Source organism: Misgurnus anguillicaudatus, chromosome 19, assembly GCF_027580225.2.
Source record: "Misgurnus anguillicaudatus chromosome 19, ASM2758022v2, whole genome shotgun sequence".
Classification (NCBI taxonomy): Eukaryota; Metazoa; Chordata; class Actinopteri; order Cypriniformes; family Cobitidae; genus Misgurnus; species Misgurnus anguillicaudatus.
In genome coordinates this window covers 4,093,489-4,114,738 of record NC_073355.2, presented here as the reverse complement: position 1 = coordinate 4,114,738, position 21,250 = coordinate 4,093,489, and the positions used below count along the sequence as shown (strand labels likewise).

Below are 21,250 nucleotides of genomic sequence, written 5' to 3'. Positions count from 1 at the left end.
ATCCAGGACTAGTCCTAGTAGTATTAGGACATTTAAGCAGTTTTTAACAAACATACCTTACAAAATACTGGTGTGCATCTTGAGACAAAACAATGGAACTGATATATGTTTAAAACCAGGTCTGTGGGACCCGTTTTAATGTTTACTAAAAGAAAAAAAAGAAAAGACCTGGGAATATTTATCTACCCGTGATAAATGACACATATTAACCATAAATTCTGTCTATGTTATTTGTAATAAGGCTAAAGTAAACATCTGTAAACAATATTTCTGTATTTTGCGGACTACAAGTCGCTCCAGACTCGGAGTATATAGGATCAGTCAAAAATGCGTTTTAAAAAGAAACACATATATAAGTCGCACTGGACAATAAGTCGCACTGGACTATACGTCGCGTTTATTTAGACAATTTCATAAAATTCAAGCCGAAGAACAGACATTTAATCAGCAAAGGCAAGTTATTAACTAAACAATGGCATAGAGAACAGCAGGTTGAATAGGTGTCCGTAAATATTAACGTAATATTACCATTTATTCACCGAACACAGTAGCATATCGAACATACCCGGGAGGCTGAATAGGCTAAATTAACACCACAAGCCAAATCAAGTTCAAAAAGGTCCCAAAGTCATTCCACATCACTGAATCCATTGAATTACATATATACAGGAGCAGCATAGAGCGGATTCTTCAAATGAAGACATCTCAAACATGCATTTTATTCTGGGACTAAGATAAGACCTGTCCAGGAAATCTTTCATTAAATTATAAAACATGTCAGACCACAATTGCATAGCAACACTATGGCAGCCATCCAGAACTTTCTTCCATGACAATATCTTAATTTGAAGGGTATGAGGGACTAAGTTAAATAAATTAAGAACTTTTAGGTGAAGTAAATCTCTGGGATCATTATCTGACCCCTTTAAAAATCAATATGGCTTAACACAGAACAATACAGTTGGAGCAGATGTACCCTGGAAAACTCAGTTAACCGTAAAATGTTCTCACTTGAGCAGGAACACCAGATCAAAGCCAAAGACATTTATTCATAGATTATCAGGAAACAGACTATTTCTATTTTGTGCTTGACAACGTCTCACGCATGAAGCGAGAAATGCTGGCAGGTAGAGGCAGTGGGTCTGCACTGACGCTGTTATTTTGATCAGTACTTTTACACACTGCTAAGTGACAAACACACTATTTTCATCACAAACAGAGCGAAGGCCAGCAGTGATCTTGGCAGCCCACTGGAGGAAGTAACCTATAGGGAGATGAAATGTTTATGAGTCATAAGATTCTGGTGTACATGCAGAAGTAAAATAATGGCAGATCAGGACTAGTAAATGATGCTATGAGGATTTAAAATGTTTTTAAATGTGAATCTCTTCTGTTTTTCAAGACAGCCAACAGTATGTGCATGCAGTATAGACCTCAAATTGACAGTGACATATTAAGACACAAAAATAACTTTAAAGGAACAGTATGTAAGAAATTTATATCAATTAATCAGTAATCATTTTCATTTCAAATACTTCAAATACTATCACTGACAACCGTGGTATGGCCAGGATATTGTCATTTAAAAAGTGGAGTTGCAGCCCTCTACTAATGTTTATGTTGTCATTTTGTGTATTGGCCACCAGGGGCCTGTTGCACAAAAGTAGAATTAAGATATCCAGGATAAATGAGCTCAATGAAGCCAAAATAGGTGTGTCCAATCTTAATTGTTTGCACAAAGACCAAGCCAGGATGCGCAGACCTGGATTCATCAAGCCAGGATAAACCAATCCTGTAAAGTGCACGCTCACGGCTCACTCAAATAGACCCTGCCACCGATCACAGATTTACCATGGCAACTAGAGCGGTGTCCTTTCCCCGTCAGAGGCACAAATCCTCATGGAGGCATACGAGGAGGTAAAAGAAATAATTAAGAAGAATGGCAACACCGCCACAGTGATAAAACAAAGAGAAAAAGCATGGCAAAGTATAGCAGACTGCCTGAATGTGTAAGTAGTGCACAATTACACACTCACCGCTTCGCTGAAACATCACTATTACAATTAAAATATTTAATTCACATTTCCAAAAACGCAATTGTACTCTGATTATGAAACAGTAATTTTTTTTATTGAAATGGACTGCAAATATGAGTGAAATTATGTAAAGTAATTCCATCACACTGGATAAGGCTTCAATAAATTATTATGAAAGCCTTACATTATTACTACCCTCATTATGTACTCTGCTTCTCATGTTGTCCACCGTTTTTTTTTTCTTTTTCTTTTTTTCTGCTTTTATTAATGTAAAGCTATTTTGAAACAATGAAACAATTGTGAAAAGCGCTTTATAAATAAAATTGAATTGAATAAATAGATGAGCTATTAATAATAATCAATTTAATTTATAAAGCGCCTTTCAAAGGACCCAAGGTCACTTGCTCATTGCACTGCAAAAAATGACTTTCTTCGTGTTTTTGTCTTGTTTTCAGTAAAAATATTTACAAATTCTTAAATTAAGATGTACTAAAAGTTTTCTTGAAATCTACTTTTTCATAAACACTTAATTCAAAAAAAATTTCTTATTCCATTGGCTGATTTTTTTTTTTTTTGGCTTATTTTCCTAGGTCATTTTGCTCATCAAGAAAATGCATCTTAATTTAAGAATTTTTTGATATTTTTACTGAAAACGAGACAAAAATACAAAGTCATTTTTTGCAGTGTGACTCCATTCGAATGTTCTTGTGTGATAAAGAAAGGGTCTCTTTTTGTGTGTGTTGTGTGTGTGATGTAGATTAAATATGACCGGGCCACAACTGACTTGTCTGTACTGTTTTAGCAGACTCGGTCACAATGCAATGCTAACAGGAGTTCATTTACAGGCTGCAAGTTTAAGCGGGAAGAATTATGATAATGTTGCTCACATCACCAATCCCAATGAACCTATTGTGAAGGACCCACTTCCTGAAATATAGTACTGCAGATAAATAGTAAGTGTAATATAGTAGAGAGTGGGTCTGCACATTAGTCAATCGAGCTTAGGAAACTAAAGTAAAATACAGTGGACTACCAGTAAAATTGATAAAAATTTGGGACCCAAAACTTTTCAGACACTTTGGCCTGAGCATGTTTTGCTTAGGTGCTTTTTTTTCTTTAATTGCTAATGCAACCTTTTTACGCCACAGACTGAACAAAATTAATCATTGCTTGATAATTAAATTGGTATTATAAAACCATAACATTGATATATATACCAGTGAAATGTCATTGTATAACTCTGAGTTCTTCTAAATAATATTTCAACCAGTATACAGTATGACACTTGCATTAAATGCGAGCGGCCCCTACGCTAATAGGATTTTGTTTCTCTGTCTCTCTCACCTGTTTTCTCTTTTCCCCAGAACTACATGGGAGGAGCTGGTCAATGACCTGAAAAGAGCTGGGACCACCGTTTCCAAGGTTACTGTTGGTAATACACTAAGACGTCATGGTTTGAAATCATGCATGGCACGGAAGGTTCCCCTGCTTAAACCAGCACATATTCAGGCCCGTCTTAAGTTTGCCAATGACCATTCGAATGATCCAGATGAGTCATGGGAGAAAGTCATGGGGTCAGATGAGACCAAAATAGAACTTTTTGGTCATAGTTTAAAATCATACAATGTGATTTCTGGATTTTTTTTAGATTATGTCTCTCACAGTTGACATGCACCTACGATGACAATTTCAGACCCCTCCATGATTTCTAAGTGGGATAACTTGCAACATAGCATGGTGTTCAAATACTTATTTTCCTCACTGTATATATGAAATACAAGTAAATTAAATGGGAAGCGGTCGCTGGGCAGACCGTCTGGGCATCACGTTGAAAGACGAGCAGTTTTAATATTTAATGTTTTAGTATTTTACAAAAATACTACCAATCCCAGCGAGTGAGATATAGGGCACTATAGAAACACACACACACAAACAAACAAACACACACACACACACACACACACACACACACACACACACACACACACACACAAATATAAACATTTCTGAAATGTACATGTAGCAAGAAAGGAGAGATAAATAATAACTTTATTTTTATTTTAAATAACGCATTTAAAAGCAGCTTCACAAAGCGCTGTACATAAGAACATAGAATTAAACAGAATAAAACAATTTCAATTCAAAAATGAATAGAGAGTACAACACAACTACAAGCAACTAAACAAAACAAAATTACAGAAGCTTCCCTAAAAAAACTGGATTTAAAAAGGTGCAAGGATTCTGCATTTCTTATCTCTAGAGGCAAGGAATTCCAGAGTTTAGGTGCTACCCTCAAAAATGCCCTAACACCTTTAGATCTAGGCGAGTAACAAGGATTAAAGGTTAAAAGACTAGCATTGATGGATCTTAGGTTGCAAACTGGGGTGTAGGGTGTCAAGAAGTGAGTCAAATATTGAGGTGCCAAATTATTTAATGCTTTATAAGTCATTAGTAAAACTTTATTAAACACTTAAAAATGGAACGATAGACACTTTAGCTTTTTCTTGAAATCCTGAGTCCCTAGACCTCAGTTTGAAAATCCTGCATTAGGCAGGGTCAACCACAGACAATGCTAGTGTAAAATCTAGATTAGTCAGCAGCTGCAGTGTTCATGGCACTTGCTGAATGAGATTCATTTAACTGTTTGTGTTTAATATAGGCATGAAAGAAGATGTTCTAAGTAAGCGTTCTAACACAACAGAAGTCAGTACGGACAGAAGTCAGATGTCAGGATGATAGGAATGTAGAGTAAAAAGGTTTATTAAAACAGAAAAAGACAAGATCACAAGGCATCGAGTGAAATGCACAGTTCTACACAAGGTGTCGCCTTGATTCTCAGGCAACAAATTGAAATTAAAAATGAAACCAGATCCATATTAACAAACCAACATTAAAATATTGTTACTTAACTGGAGGTACAGTCAAAACACACTTGGTCTAAAATAAATATACACATATGCATTAAACATAAATAAAAATAAATAAATATGTTCACATAATAGTGCATATGGTACCATGTTAGAAGACCCATCCTTTTCAGCACTTCAGTTTTATGTCATGATGACATCACACCTTCAATAAGAAGAGTTTATGTTAAATATTTAATGAGAAATGAGACACTGGTATTCATACTTCAAGAGAGAGAAACAACACCTCTGCTCAGCTTATGTGTTTTTTTTAACGTTAAATCAAGTAATGCTTTCATTATGAACTCTAATGTTGATTAGTTAAATTCATTCACAATGTACATCTTCAAGCGTGAAGTATATGAAAGAGATATTTGGCCTTGTGTAAAGTTCATCTCAAGTGTTTGAATTCGGCTCAAGTGTCCAAAAGCAAAGGAATGCATAAAAACGTATCCAGCATTGTCTGAGGGTACCACTTGACCCGACAAACAGGCAGTGGCTGTTTACAGCAGACACAGAACATTCAGTCCTGAAAATTCATATGCCCGAGTAAATGTAAACACTCGCATAGATTAAGTAAAAAATAAAATGGAAAAAATGCAGTCAGGTCCACAGCCAGAGAAACAAATAAGTCTGCCTGCGTAGAAAGACAAACAAGAAAAAAAATGATTAAAAATAGTTTGATGCATGAGGTAGTTCATTAATACTGTTAGTATGAATCGCAGCTAGCAGTTATGAAAAAAAGCTGAGCTTGAATTGAAGAGCAACATTTTCCACTGTTATAGTACAAAGTCTATGCAAAAATAAAAAAATGTCAAGATACCAGTATTTTGACAGTATTCAACGTAATACAGTACCCATGTACTGTCATCTTTTTCCAATGTTTAAATGTGAAAAATCACCAGTAAGATCACCAGTAAGTATTTAATGTTTCTTCCCTAACATGAAGAAATGTATTGTATGCTATATACACTCACCTTAAAGGATTATTAGGAACACCTGTTCAATTTCTCATTAATGCAATTATCTAATCAACCAATCACATGGCAGTTGCTTCAATGCATTTAGGGGTGTGGTCCTGGTCAAGACAATCTCCTGAACTCCAAACTGAATGTCAGAATGGGAAAGAAAGGTGATTTAAGCAATTTTGAGCGTGGCATGGTTGTTGGTGCCAGATGGGCCGGTCTGAGTATTTCAGTATCTGCTCAGTTACTGGGATTTTCATGCACAACCATTTCTAGGGTTTACAAAGAATGGTGTGAAAAGGGAAAAACATCCAGTATGTGGCAGTCCTGTGGGCGAAAATGCCTTGTTGATGCTAGAGGTCAACGGAGAATGGGCCGACTGATTCAAGCCACAACACGCACAACCTTGAGGCGGATGGGCTACAACAGCAGAAGACACAACCGAGTACCACTCATCTCCACTACAAATAGGAAAAAGAGGTTACAATTTGCACAAGCTCACCAAAATTGGACAGTTGAAGACTGGAAAAATGTCTGATGAGTCTGGATTTCTGTTGAGACATTCAGATGGTAGAGTCAGAATTGGGCGTAAACAGAATGAGAACATGGATCCATCATGCCTTGTTACCACTGTGCAGGCTGGTGGTGTAATGGTGTGGGGGATGTTTTCTTGGCACACTTTAGGCCCCTTAGTGCCAATTGGGCATCGTTTAAATGCCACGGCCTACCTCAGCATTGTTTCTGACCATGTCCATCCCTTTATGACCACCATGTACCCATCCTCTGATGACTACTTCCAGCAGGATAATGCACCATGTCACAAAGCTCAAACCATTTCAAATTGGTTTCTTGAACATGACAATGAGTTCACTGTACTAAAATGGCCCCCACAGCAGAGATGTAAAGTACTCGAGTAAATGTACTTCGTTACTGTACTTAAGTATTTTTTGGGCTACTTTGTACTTGTACTGAGTATCAAAAATATAAGCAACTTTTACTCTCTACTCAATTGCATTTTTGATTGGGTATTTGTACTCTTTACTCCACTACATTTGAAATGACAATTAACGTTACTCGCTACATTGTTTATTCGTCAAATAATAAAAACGAGACGAAAGTGTCAGAGAGTGATGATGGTTAGAATCTGTGGTCGCGAGGTTAGACGGACACACACAAATGAGGGACTTCATTGGCGCTACGCAGGGCAATCGTATGAAATCAAAGTATTGCGAGAGCGAATCAAATGCATATGGAGAAGTCTGGTCTCGCGGTATTTTGATGTCAAACACTGAATGGCTTGCGTTGAGCCACCGTAGCGGGACATCTGCGTGCTGCGAATGTCATAAACTGTAGAGAAAAGTTAGCGTCTTATCTGAGAGACGAGATAAAGAGCAAACATATGGATGCATATCACATTTGCTTCTGTCAAGGGACAATTTGTTAAACTTGTGATGCTACAATCAAACAAAAGTGAAGCGCGATTGGGTCATCCCGCAACTCAAAGGCAAGCACAAATGTTTTATATACTCTGATGCTACTTTATCAGCTAACCTAAGCTGGTAAGTTACATAACTTGATATAACTTACTATATAAGCCAAAATAAACCAGCGATGTCCTGTAGCTACTGATTGCTCAAGTAACTTAAGTACATTATAAGATTGATAACAAGTGTACAATTTCACTGTCCTCAAATTTAACCAAGTATGCTGTAATGTATTTACTGTAAAGTGGGATGCATGACTAAATGTGCACTTAATGTAAGATAGTGGTGTTACGCACTACATGTGTTTTCAATTAATCTTTCGAATGAACAACTTCCTGTTTTTAATATGCATGATCATATTTCTGTTAGTGTAATTTTAGTTTACTGGAATTTTTTAAATATTAAAATTATATCTTTTTATATCTTTAGGCCTATAAGAATATTTGGTAACACTTTACAATAAGGTTCATTAGTTAACAGTAGTTAATGTATTAACTAACTTGAACAAACCATGAGCAATACATTTGTTACATTATTTATTCATCTTTGTTAATGTTAGTTAATAAAAATGTATGCTTTAATTGTTTGTTCATGTTAGATCAGAGTGCATTAACTAATGTTAACAAGATTTTAATGAAGTATAAGTAATTGTTGAAATTAAAATTAACAAGGATTAATAAATGCTAAGTGCAGTTCATTTTTAGTTAATGTTAACTAATGTAGCTAACTAATGTTAACTAATGAACCTTATTGTAAAGTGTTACCATATATTTATATCACAAAGTTAGGCTATATATTTTTCAGCATGGCACATTCAAATACACAATGACACTAGACTCAAATTAAATGGGTTTAAATAAAATGTAGCTAATGTTGGATAAAATTAGACTAAAACTAAATCAATTCAGATGACAAAAATATGACTAAAACTAAACTAAATTAAATTTTAATCAAAAGACTATGACTATGTTTAATCTGTGTTTGTTCTGCCAGGTCAAAATTTTAAGGTGTTTGATTTCTTTTCTATATTAGGAAATAAAACCTCATAAATAAACTTTCTTAGTTTTCACTGATCTACAATGTCTCTTTGTGTTGATGACTAGTGCATCTTTGAGCCAACATTCATAACGAGTAAAAATACTTGAGTACTTTTAAATTGGGTTACTTTAATACTTTTACTCAAGTCGTATTTAAATTGGTGACTTGTAACTTGTAGTGGAGTAATTTTTACAGTAAGGAATTTGTACTTTTACTCAAGTATGGCTTTCAGCTACTCTTTACACCTCTGCCCCACAGTCACCAGATCTCAAGCCAATAGAGCATCTTTGGGATGTGGTTGAATGGGAGCTTCGTGCCCTGGATGTGCATCCCACAAATCTCCATCAACTGCAAGATGCTATCCTATCAATATGGGCCAACATTTCTAAAGAATGCTTTTAGCACCTTGTTGAATCAATGCCACATAGAATTAAGGCAGTTCTGAAGGCGAAAGGGGGTCACACACAGTATTAGTATGGTGTTCTAAATTATCCTTTAGGTGAGTGTATATGAAATATATTAAATATAGTACACTATAATGAAGATAGGGAGCGTTTCGCACTTGATTTGCTCAGCGTTTTTTTATCAGGGTTGAATCTAAACTCTGCAGGGTTATTGACCTCCATGGTAAGATTTGAGGAACCCTGATATAGACGGTATTGTTTTATCCTGTATTCTGCTTTCGACCTGATTTTGCCAAGTGGTTAATGTCCCCAGGTCATTATATTGTGCTGACCCAAGGACAACATTTTTGTAAATATAATCTAAACCAGAGGTAGGCAACGTCAAACCTGGAGTGTGGATGTCCTGCAGAGTCCAGCTCCAGCTCTTATTTTATCAGGCTTGGAGCCACAGTCTGCGGAACATCGGCACTCCAGGACCGACGCGGCCCACCGCTGACCTAAACCCACCCCAATGTTGTATGCTTATATATTTAAAGAAGAGCATTTTCTGGGAGGCATTAAACTTTTGTGAAAATCATGAAAAATGCTGGCGGGGAAAGAGTTAACATTTAGTGAACCTGGATCATATCTTGAAGTGATGTGACAAAATCACTTTGAGATTTCCAAGGCATTGTGAAGGTATATGAAACACTGGTAACACACCTTCAATGGTTTCAAACATCACATCATCTGTTCTTCAGTCTGCTGACACTTAATCTGGAGGATTTATTCTGAGAAGACACAAAATGAAAAAAATGCTGAAGATCATGCAAAAAACAAATACATTACAGCAACAGTGTACACTTCAGGTATAGCAATATCTCAGTTACCTTGTGCTTAGGGCATCTTATTGTGAAGTTTTCCTCGCAAAGGTCACCATTTGTTTAAATAGAAAAAAAACCTTTAAGAAATTGGAACGGCTATCACACGTATCAGTACAAAACTGAAGAAGAGGGTCAGTAATCAACAAATAAAATAAATAAAAGTGTTGGTAAATGTTATATAGGCAAGTAAAAAAGTAATACATTGGTGATATTTTTCTGGCTGAAGTTAAATAATACAAAGGGACAGTGGTGGTACAGGAAAACCGGTGACCATTACCTGACTTTAGGGTGCAGGGAAAGTGGTACTTATTTGGGCAATCTTTGAAGAAACATCCCAATGTGGCACCAACTCTGTGACAGTGTGAGCACACCTGCAACAGCCAAACAAGTTCATCTAATCAGAGCAACACACTAAGAATTCACATAAAAGGTACAAAAGCTGCCACTGGAACAGTACCCTTCAAAAGGTACTAATGTGTAGGGGTGTGCAGCGGAGTTAGTATTTGTATCTGTAACCATCTCAAAATTGTTTGTATCTGTATGTGTATTAGGATGGAACCGGAAGTGGGTGTGTCTTAAACCAGAAATTTGTCATATTGCAAGAAAATTGCATTTTAAATGCATTTTTGCTTTTTATTATAAAAATAACTATTTTCTATTCTATTTAAAAGAATAATACAAAGTGTTCATCAAAAAGACAAATAACTTGATTCTCGTTACTAATACACAAGGGAAACTTCTCATTTTCAAGGCCCCATACAGCTTGTGACTATGTGCTATGCATCATTGTATTGTAGCGTTGATATAACAAACTTGAGAACGCGTTGACAATACTGAAGCCTACATCACCTTTATTGTGTCTGACAGCACAGTTCCATATGTGATCCATTCTGTCTAAATAAGTGGGAGGTTTTCAGAAAAAAATATGTAGCCTACAATAATCCCTCGTCTAGCGATCTCAATACTCTATTAATTAAGCATCTAAAATTATTGTTATGTGCACATTTTCTGAGAGGTGCACCATCCTAAATTATTAACCCAAAGATGCGTGTCCATCTAGCCTGACTACGTCAGACTCTGTACTTCCGCGAAATTTCATTACGCTTCCGTACTAAGTCTGCGATATATCCCATTCTAACCGTTTTCCTCAGGCTTCAAGACCGACGGCCCGATCAACAAACAGAGGGCGGGCTGAAAGCCGTGACGTAGACGCAAAGCGCCGAATGTAAGATTGTAGTTTACAGCGGACATGGAGGCACAGAAAGCTATTCGCTCTGTTGTGGAGAACCGGCCCTTGCCAACTTAAGCCCGAACAAGAAGAGTGTTTTTTAAACATTTTTGAAAAGAGATGATGTTGTTGCCCTACTCCCGACAGATTACCGATCGTCAGCGAGAAACTGTGTGCAGCACAGCTTGGCATGCAAAATGATCAAGAAATCATGGAGGGGAACGCGTGGTTAAACATTATTTGGTGACCTTCCTGATTAACCAGAAAATAAGGTAGGAAGATTTAATTTACATATTGTTCGGGCTGTCTGGTGGAAGAATTTGAGAGGAGAGAGGGGCGTTCCTCCACTTAGATGTGAGTGGAAAGACACCGTAAGGATAGTGTTCAACTAGCTCTGGCCCGATTTACTTTACATAATTGAGTAGGGGGAAGGCTGCAGACCTGGAGCCGGTAGATCTACGCCACTGGCGGTTTTGCGCCCCTGGCGGTTTTGCGCCCCTGTTGTTCCTCGTGCGTCCAGTAGGGGGAGGCTGTATATTAGTATATGAGCCTAGTCATACTGTATATCAGAACCGTATGATAGCAGCAGACCTTCTTGTAGCGATACGAATTGAGGTATGTTAAATAATCTGCTAAAGTTATTGTTGTTGATTGTATTGTAATAATGCAACATTTATTATTTATAATTATACCACGGGTCTGTTGAATGCTGCATTCTGATTGGCTGAGAAATGTTCTATGGGTGTTGATTATTTTTCTGTAAACCGCACACCTAACTTTTCAAATGTCTTAAAAATAGGCACCAGAGCAATGTTTGTGGTAACCGTGGTATAAGCTGAATAATTGACTCCGGTCCTTTGAATTATTTGAAAATAATGCACACCTGCGGTGTAACGGCACTCCGCTTCGCGTCGTGCCGCATTACCACCTTGGTGTGCATTATTTTCTTATAATTCAATGGCCCGTCGTCAATTATTCCTTACACGATTGATGCGATATCAATTCAAAAGAGGGTCAATAATTTATTTTGAGAGGCAAAGTATCATACTTGATTGAGTCAGATGTCCTATAAAGGTATCAAAGTTAAAACATAACATCCTGCCATTAACTCTTTCACCGCCATTGACGAGATATCTCGTCAATTAAGAGAAAACGCTTCCCCGCCAATGACAAGATTTTCCGTCTTTCCGCAATACCGCTATTATCCACCAGGTGGCGCCCTTCCGCAACTTTTTAAACCCAGAAGTATTGCCCTATGGCAAGCAGCTGCATGTCAGTGTCTGTTTTAAAGATCGCTCTCAATGGGATCTCTATGAAAAGTCAGTCACAAAAATGTAATTATCTCTGCTTTTTGCTCAAAATGTGGTGTTTTTACAGAAACCTACCCATATTCAAAAGCTGATTACAAAAGAACCACTGAAGGTAGGATGAAACATGTTTTTTTTTGTTTGAAAGCACAGGGTCTGTTCTTTCATTTGGTATATTGTATGTTCTTCTTTAAAGGAACAGTATGTAAGAAATGTATATAAATTAATCATAAAATGGCCCTGATATGTCACTAGACATTAAGAAATCATTTTCATTTCAAATACTTATATCACTCACAACAGTGGTCTGGCCAGGATATTGTCATTTAAAAAGTGGAGTTGCAGCCCTCAACTGATGTTTATGTTGTCATTTTGTGTATTGGCCACCAGTTGTGTGATTGCAGTACCAGTTTTAGCCACAAGTTTTGTTATTGCAATACCAGTTTTGGCCACAATCCTACATACTGTTCCTTTAAATATATAAACATTTTCTGGAAGGCATTAAACTTTGGTGAAACTTATGAAAAACGCTGGCACTGGCTGGCAACTTTTTTTTTTAAACGCTGGCGGTGAAAGAGTTAATTATAAGTAACCATTGTTTCTAACACTATTCAACCTTTGCTTTATTTTTTTCGGTGAGCGGGAGCACTTTGACAGCAGGATAAAAAAAACAATTAAAGAGGCAAACCATAGGAGAGTCATCTACAGGAAGTCATGGTGTTAATAAAAAATTGTGAACCACATATTGTCTCTTTCTTTTAAATGACCCTTGGAATTGTGTTTGTCTTCATAAAATGCTATGTAGGACATGTTTTGTAGCTGTATGTGCGCCGCTTCCGGGTTCAATCGATTTCAAATGCTAGGGATGCTCCGATCAGGATTTTTGCAGCCGATACCTATCACCGATTTGTAATCTTCGTGATCGGCCGATACCGATTCCGATTCCGATTTTTTTAAAGCTGATATGCAAGTTCTTTGATGACTGCTGTTACAATCTTTCTAAATAAAATAATACCACAGATGTTGCCTTTGTTATATTACTTGCAGTAATTAGGTATATTATTGTTTTAATAGAGACTCAAATAAATAAGCACAACAAATATTTATTCTGCAAAGAAAAATTTAATATGGCTTTAAAAAGGCTTATGTCTCCTAAAAGTACTGAAAATAAAACACTTCACAGACTTTACTGTATTAATTATACACGCATTCGTATGAATTATAAAAATTCTTTAGTCAAGAGCAGAGAGTGATTTTATTAAGAAATGAATTAGGTTACTGCAGCTTTAAGACGTGAGAGAGAGATCGCTCTGTTCACGTGCACTGATGACAGGCTGCTGTGTGTGTGGGCGGCGGCTCAACGCAGACAAGCAGCTGTGAGGAAAATAAAAGTTTAAACGCTCAAAACTTTAAGACGCATGCAAATAAGAAACTTTTGGCACGAGGATGTAATTGTCCGTGATAGATATGTGTTGTATACGCTGTTTGATGGGGATGTGAAGACGCCTCGCGCTGTTTATCGGAGCGCGTCCTCATATCTCTGTAAAGGCAAAAAGAGACATACAAATCTGCACGCTGCACATGAGCAACAGATTGTAAAAATGCTTGCGTTACGCAAAAAATGTCTTTAATTGCAGCCGCATTCAGGATCCTTTTGATGACAAAAGTAAACAGAAAGATCGGTTTATGAGATCGGCAGATTTAGCGAGCACCGATCGAGTCATGTAATGCCATTATCGGCCGATACCGATCGGCGGCCGATCGATCGGAGCATCCCTATCAAATGCCATAGGAAATAACAGGAAAACACGCTAATATACACTCGTATCATAATGCAAAAGTATTTAAACCCATGATCCTTACTTTTAGCTCCAATAATAAAAACCAAGATGACCAGACCTGTCTGTGGTTCCGTAGTGTGCAGACTGCAGTGTACACTGTAAGTTTATACAATTTTCGCTTAAATGTGTAATATTAATAAATAGTGCTCATAAACGGTTGTTTAAATAGGCAAGTATCCTAGTTGTATTTCCCTTTCCCCCCACTGGACGCACGAGGAACAACAGGGGCGCAAAACCGCCAGGGGCGTAAAACTGCCAGGGACGTAGATCTACCGGCTCCAGGTCTGCAGCCTCCCCATATTGGCAAAAGTCGTTCACAGTCATGTTCACCCCGGTATTTCGCTCGATGGTTTTGTTTTCACATCAATCGTGTGTTTTACAGCAGAAATTCGATGCGGCTGAGCCAGCACATAACGCACGTCATAACCAAACGTTATGTGATTGGCTTACGTTACACCAATGATTTTAAACTTCAGACAAGCCCCTCCCACGAGAAGGAAAACGATTGTCAATTATGCTCAGCCAGACTCTATGAAGCGTAGCGAATTAGCAGAAGATGGTATTACCAGGCTAGTGTCCATCCACTAGGGCTGTTCCGAATACCATTTTTTGAGCTTCGAAGCTCTAGTAGAAATCAAATCGAATATTCAAAGCTTTGGAAGGAGGGGCTGAACATATTTTTCTCTTTAATAAAGGAAGGAATCTCTGTGTGTATGTGTGTGTGTGTGTGTGTGTGTGTGTGTGTGTGTGGTGTGTGTGTCTGTCTGTCTGTCTACACTTTTATTATGTGGCGGATGTGTTGCTGCGGACCCAAGGGAGTGTAGTGCCTTTTTTCGTGCAATATGGACATGTGACACGTTTAGAATTATTAAACTTTATTAAATGTTAATAAACTACAGAACAGCGAAAGCCGGAAGCGGCGTGCTGCGAGAACAGCATTAGTGAAACAAAACACAAGAGCAATACTTTTAATAAGGTAGCCTAACATTTTTCTAACAAACAAACATTCCCGTATTAGAAATTAGCAGCACAGTAATTACTGACAACGTAAAGGGTAGGCTATTTAAATAAAACAATGAAAATAAATGAACAAAGTTTAACAAACTGTAATAAAACGGTAGCATACTTTCAAAATCAAGTTTATTTACAACACTTACACCATCCAATATGTTTTTTTCATCAGTAGAACAATAAAGAAGATATTTTGCAGAAACCCCAGTGCTCGGTCATGCAAGTCAACCGATCTGCACACTTTAAGAGCTAAAGCATATTTATCCAATACAAAAGTAATCCCCCATACCTCCGTGTGACTTATTGACGTCTTGTGAAGCAAATCAATCAGTTTTTGCAAGAAACTGAACGTTATTTACAACACTATTAGCGTGAATGCCAAAGTTGGAGGCGTGCTTTCGGTTCGAGGCGATCTCTTCCACTGATGGCGTTTGGTGGCTGTTGGCTATGGATGTTGGTCTCTCTGTGCCACCTATAGAGCGGGAGCGTGAAGCGCACTTCCTGCCTGGCAAAAGCTCTGCATTAACGCTGTAAAATATTTATATATATATTCGAATATCAAAACTATAAAACGAATGTCAACCCACGAACGAATATTCGAATATTCTGGTCCAGCCCTACCATCCACATGTCTGACATTTTGGTTTCGGTTTAAAAACATGCAGGAATTTAAAAATAAAATGCAGGACGCACAAAGGTAGAGCTAATCTTGCATTTAGCAATGACGCTGTTAGTGACAATTCTCTCAGACCAAACAGTGATCTACCAGTGTTTTCATGTCGCTTTTTAGAAGCTCGCTTGGAACCTCAACTGAGGTGGTACTAAAAACAATATCATGTACTATGTACTGTACTCAGTGGAAAAGCCCCCAAAAGCAAGCTGACCCGACCCATGGGGTACAATGCAATGGAAAAGTGCCATAAGAGTGTACAGAACTATCAATGACAGTTGATCTTACTGAATACATCACGCACTGGCAGTGTTTATATAGCATTGTTGAATTTACTGTATATACTTTTGCATGGTAATTTTAATGAAATAATAAAAACAACTACTTACCATTCCTTGCGCAAGCCGGATGGCTTCCTCCAATCCATAGAGTTTTCCTTTAACCAAAAAGACAGCGGAAGTCCAAATACTACAGTCCTCATGTATCCAGCGTCCACTATAAGCACCAGAATCTTCAACCTTCTCTACACAGTTCTCTTTCTTTTGCCGTTTAGGTGTAACCAACAAATTACCTGTCTGTTTGATTAATTGAGGTACACCATCCTCTAAACTGTAGACCGAGTCTACGTCACTGTACTCTGAGTCTCGTCTCAGAGAAAATGGGCTGGTGTTGTCCTTACAGATGGGCTGAACTCCACTGGGGTGATAAGGTCCATGTAAATCCCCAAGACCTTCCTCATTGGCAGCCCTCCCGCACAGGCAGCAAAAATGCCTGACCTGAAATCTGTCATCTGAACTAACGCGTCCCAGTTGCAAACAAGAAGTATTTGGAATAACCCCAGAAACTGCCTGCTGTTGCTCCTTCTTTGTTGCAAAATCATCCTCTTTACTAAAATTGACAACTGTGCAGGATGAGAACTCCATGTGAATGTAGGGGGCAAAGCCGTCCACCTTGGCTTCTCTCTTGTCCTCTTTAAGGTTCACATATTTAAGTTTGATTTCTGGCTCTTGAGGAGAAAACATGGATGTAGGTTGTGATGAGCGAGGTTTTCTGCGTGTTTTTTTGGGTGTATTTGTGGCTGAGGAAACTCTCAACCGCTTACGTGGTTTCTTTTGTTTGGGCCTTGGTTTGGATCTTTTTCTGCTTTTTGAGGCGGGGGACTTCCTTGGTTGTCTGGATGTTGAGGACGACGAGCCAATCGGTGGGGACTTCAAGATGCTTGTGTATTCTGCATTCGAGGTAGATGGGAGGAGTTTGGAAAAAGCTGAGTCCATGTCTTGATCGCTATCCTGCGGGATGATTGGTATCATGACCGATTCCATCCATGACAACAGCGATCTGGATTCTGATGCCACCTGATGGGCTTTAAACTTGGGTCTATCCAGTTCATTGTTCACATTGTTGGGAGAGCAGCCCCTTTGACGATTACAAGCAACTTTTTGTCTTGCGGAGGCAGTCCTTTGATTTCCATGATTTATCTCAACTTTAACACCTCTAAATTTAGAGAAACGGTTTGGAGGTGTCTTGCACTTGTAATTGGTTATCGGCACCTCAATGATGTCACTGTCATCATCACTAGAAATAATTTCAATTGAGCATGTAGACCGTTCTTTAGCGTCAGTACATTCAGATTTAAGAGTTTCAACCGGCGTATGCTCCACTGCTGATCTGCTGGAACGCAGTGTGTATGCAGCGGCATTGGTGTCCTGAGATAAACGTGATGAGCCCTTAGTTTGTGACAGTGTGTCATTTAAATACGATTCACCATAACTGCTTAAAGTGTCTTGTGTGTGTGTGTCTAATCCATTTTGTTGTATCCTATCTTCAACTGTGCCATTTTCCAAAATGGAATCTGCTTTCCTGCAAAGTGCTTTGGCTTTTGGCGTCAACATGCAATCCGTTTCCACATGGCAATCATCATCAGCAAACACACAGTCTGTGGGTGGGTACATAGATTGCAGTCCATCGATCTCCATTAAAGGTAAAGAGTAAATGTCGTTGGAGGAAGCCATTGACCCATGATGTTGTGATGCTGGTTCGGGGTGATCAGGTGCATTTGGATTGCAAGGCTGAGTAATGTACCTATCTGACCGAGATTCAGATAAGTTAATGGACTTATTGTTGCTCCCTGAAGTAATGCCACACCAGCTGGACTTTTTGACTAGATCCAAAGCCTCTGTAGAGTTCGTCTTTAAAGGCCTCTGTCTGCAACCAACTGACAAATCTAAAACTGAGGAACGAGATCGCTGAAGGTGCATGACATCAACCTGGTTGAGAGGGTCCATAACTGAAAGATAGCAAGTAAATAAGATTACTGGATTTGCCAACACCAAAACTTCTAGATTATTACAATATATTAACTAAAAAATGTGATTTAGGAGATGTTAAGATAAGATAAACATTTATTGTCCCGAAGGAAATTTGTTTTAGACACACAATATGGCTGCTGCTTTACACAATAACATACTACATTCATATAGTCCAAAGAAAAGGCCATCACTGCCTTGCTCACAATATACTTTGAACAACTAATGCCGAGTTCAGACTGCATGATTTTCAAACTAGTCGGGTTCTCACGTGAGACTGGAATTACTATTAAAAATGGTAGCTCGCAAGAAGCTTACCATACAAATTGCATGTGCGCTCATTTGCAGCAGAAAGAAAAAGAAATAAACATTATTAAAGAGGAAATGTTTGGAGAGACTCCTCCCCGAACTTCCAGCTGCCCTCTATGTTGCTCTCTCATTGGCTGTAGGTCATCGCCGATGTTATTGTCAGTCAAAACACATTTCACACGGCATGATTTTGAATCCCCGACAGGTCCAGATATTTAGCATGCCAAATATCTCACTCACGGGTGTCGGCGACTCGTCTGCGATTCTCTCAGAACGCGTCTTTTATAATCACACTGTGTGACTGTCACTCGCGGGCACGAGCATCGATTTGCCTGCGATTTCTCTAAACCTGTCGGCGAGTCAAAATCAGGGCTAAAATCGTGCAGTCTGAACTTGGCATAAGTTGCACCCTACCCAGTGTTCAGCACACCCTTGGTCAACATAAAAATATGTTGATACACACGCTAGATAGGTGATAAAAAAAACAATCATTGTTGACTGCTGCCTAACTTGTGGTTTAGTGCTTTAATGGACAGTGGGACAAAAGAATTCTTAAAGCGGTAAAGCCTACATTGAGGGACTCGAAAGCGTCTTCCCGATGGTAGAAGTTGGTACTCGAAGTGAAGGACATAAGAAAGGATCTGTAATTGTTTGAGCCTGTCACAGAAATTGTATGGGTTTTATTGAGAATTGTATTGGTTCTAATGGAATATGGCCCAAAACACACTACAGTGTATTGGCCTTTGTTGGTCTCTAATGGTATTGGTTCTATGTATTGGTTCTAATGGAATATGGCCCAAAACACACTACAGTGTAGTGGTTTTAATGGTAAAAACGAATGGTTCCTAATGGCATTTTAATTGAAACCATTAGAATTTTTTGTAAAGGTTTTAATGTTTTTTTAAGCAGGGTAGTAATGGTTTCTTCAAAAAGAGCCTCAAGTGTGGGATGCTGCTTGACTCCCATAATTTTCATGGCTCCCTGGATACCTCTAATACCTATTATACCACAGGGCTGTTGGATGCTTTATTCTGATTGGTTGAGAAATTTTCTGTGGTGTTGATTATTTTTTAATAACCGCAAACACCTAACATTTAAAGGAGAAGTTCGGTATTTTACACTTAAAGCCCTGTTTTCAGATTGTTTATGAAGAAATAGAACGGTTTTGACTGAAATTTCGACATATGCGGCTGCCCTGAGAATTTTTGGGTGTTTGTTGTTATTTATACAACGTTATTATTTATACAACGTTATACTTTATATTGTACACACACACACACACACACACACACACACACACACACACACACACGTTATTACACGTTTGATCTGGCTCTAAAATAAATACACATTTTCAATATACAAGACTTAGGGGCGGTTTCCTGGACAGGGATTACTGTAAACCAGGACTAGGCCTTAGTTTGATTAGGAAATACAGCTAGTTTTAACAAACATGCCTTACTTAAAACCTTACTTGTGTGCATTTTGAGGCAAAAGAAAGGGTACTGATGTATTTTAAGATATGTCAGTGCAAGTTATTTTCAGTTTGGACAGCTCTTACAATGTTTTAGTCTAGGACTTACTAGTTGTTAAAACTGTTGTATGTTTGTTAAAACTAGCTATATGGATTAAAGGAACACGCCCACATTTTGGGAATTTAGCTTATTCACCGGGTCCCCCAGAGATAGATAAGTCCATACATACCTTTCTCATCCCCGTGCGTACTGTAACTCTGTCTGACGCTGCCCCCGCTAGCTTAGCTTATCACAAAGACTGGAAGTGAATGGCTCCAGCTAGCAAACTGCTCCCAATAAGTGACAAAATAACACAAACATTTTCTACTTCTATTTTCAAAACTATTTATGTGTTGTGATTTGTATAGTCACACCGTGTAGAGTTACAGCACGCACGGAGATGAGAAAGGTATGTATGGACTTATCTAACTCTGGGGGACCCGGTGAATAAGCGAAATTCCCAAAATGTGGGCGTGTTCCTTTAAAACTAGCTAATCCGACTGTGAAACCGCCCAAGTATATTTATTAATGTGAGATTAATAAATACATACACACACAATATAAATAAGTTCATGACTGCATTAACACATGCGTGTTAAAAAAAAAACAAATAGCCGAACAGAAGAATTAGAAAAAATATAATTGGACTTTATTTACACTACTCAAAATTTTGTCTGAGTCACATACATTTACAAAGCACTAACTTTACACAAATACACCGAATTAAGCGAGTTATAAAGCAGGGCTTTATGGAAAATATTTTGTTTTTAATTTTGTCTTTTACATTTTGAAAACAGAAAACTGACGTTCTTGACAGACAGATGGGATTTGCCCAAACAAAATATCAAATTGAGATCTGTCTAACTTTTATCACATAAACAGGAATCAATTTTATTGAAATTTATAAACAAAATTAATAAAACAATCTCCTAATGATTATACAGCGCATAAATGGATTTTTAGTACAATATGCTAAAATGAATCATTAGGAGACATGAATGTCCAATCATTAGGTTTATATTTTACCTAGAGCGCTTTATTCTAAAATGTTTTTTTTCATATTATATACTGATATTTAGATTTATATTGATGAACTCAAGGCAGACTGACTGACTGACTTATGTTACTGTCACTGGCTAAAGCTAATCATGTGACAATGTAACACTATAAAACACTTACCAGAGAAATAAAGACCCCTTTAACTACCAGACGACCCTGAACATATCAGTTATAAAGGCACGAATCTTTTCACTTGGTCTTAAAAGATGCTAATTAATTAAAAAGAGTTACATTTACTGGAGACAGCAAGACAAGGGAGTTTTCTTGTTTAACTGTGTGAATCCGGCTAAAGATGGCGACAGGAAACCG

At 37.9% G+C, this 21,250-nt stretch overlaps 1 protein-coding gene across 2 annotated transcripts; it reads right to left on the bottom strand.

Moving 5' to 3' along the window:
• Positions 1 to 4,769: 4,769 nt before the first annotated feature.
• On the bottom strand, positions 4,770 to 21,250 carry LOC129427476 (uncharacterized). 2 transcript variants are annotated; one of them, XM_073856817.1, is made up of 5 exons: positions 21,173 to 21,250; positions 16,143 to 18,040; positions 9,703 to 10,067; positions 9,536 to 9,603; positions 4,770 to 5,579 (listed from the first exon to the last, which is right to left on the bottom strand). In XM_073856817.1, the coding sequence occupies exons 2-3, from the start codon at positions 18,036 to 18,038 to the stop codon at positions 9,720 to 9,722; spliced, it is 2,244 nt and encodes a 747-aa protein (XP_073712918.1). In that variant the 5' UTR covers positions 18,039 to 18,040; positions 21,173 to 21,250; the 3' UTR covers positions 4,770 to 5,579; positions 9,536 to 9,603; positions 9,703 to 9,719. The 2 variants fall into 2 exon arrangements, with proteins under 2 accessions (XP_073712918.1, XP_073712917.1); XM_073856816.1 differs by having other exon boundaries at positions 21,062 to 21,247.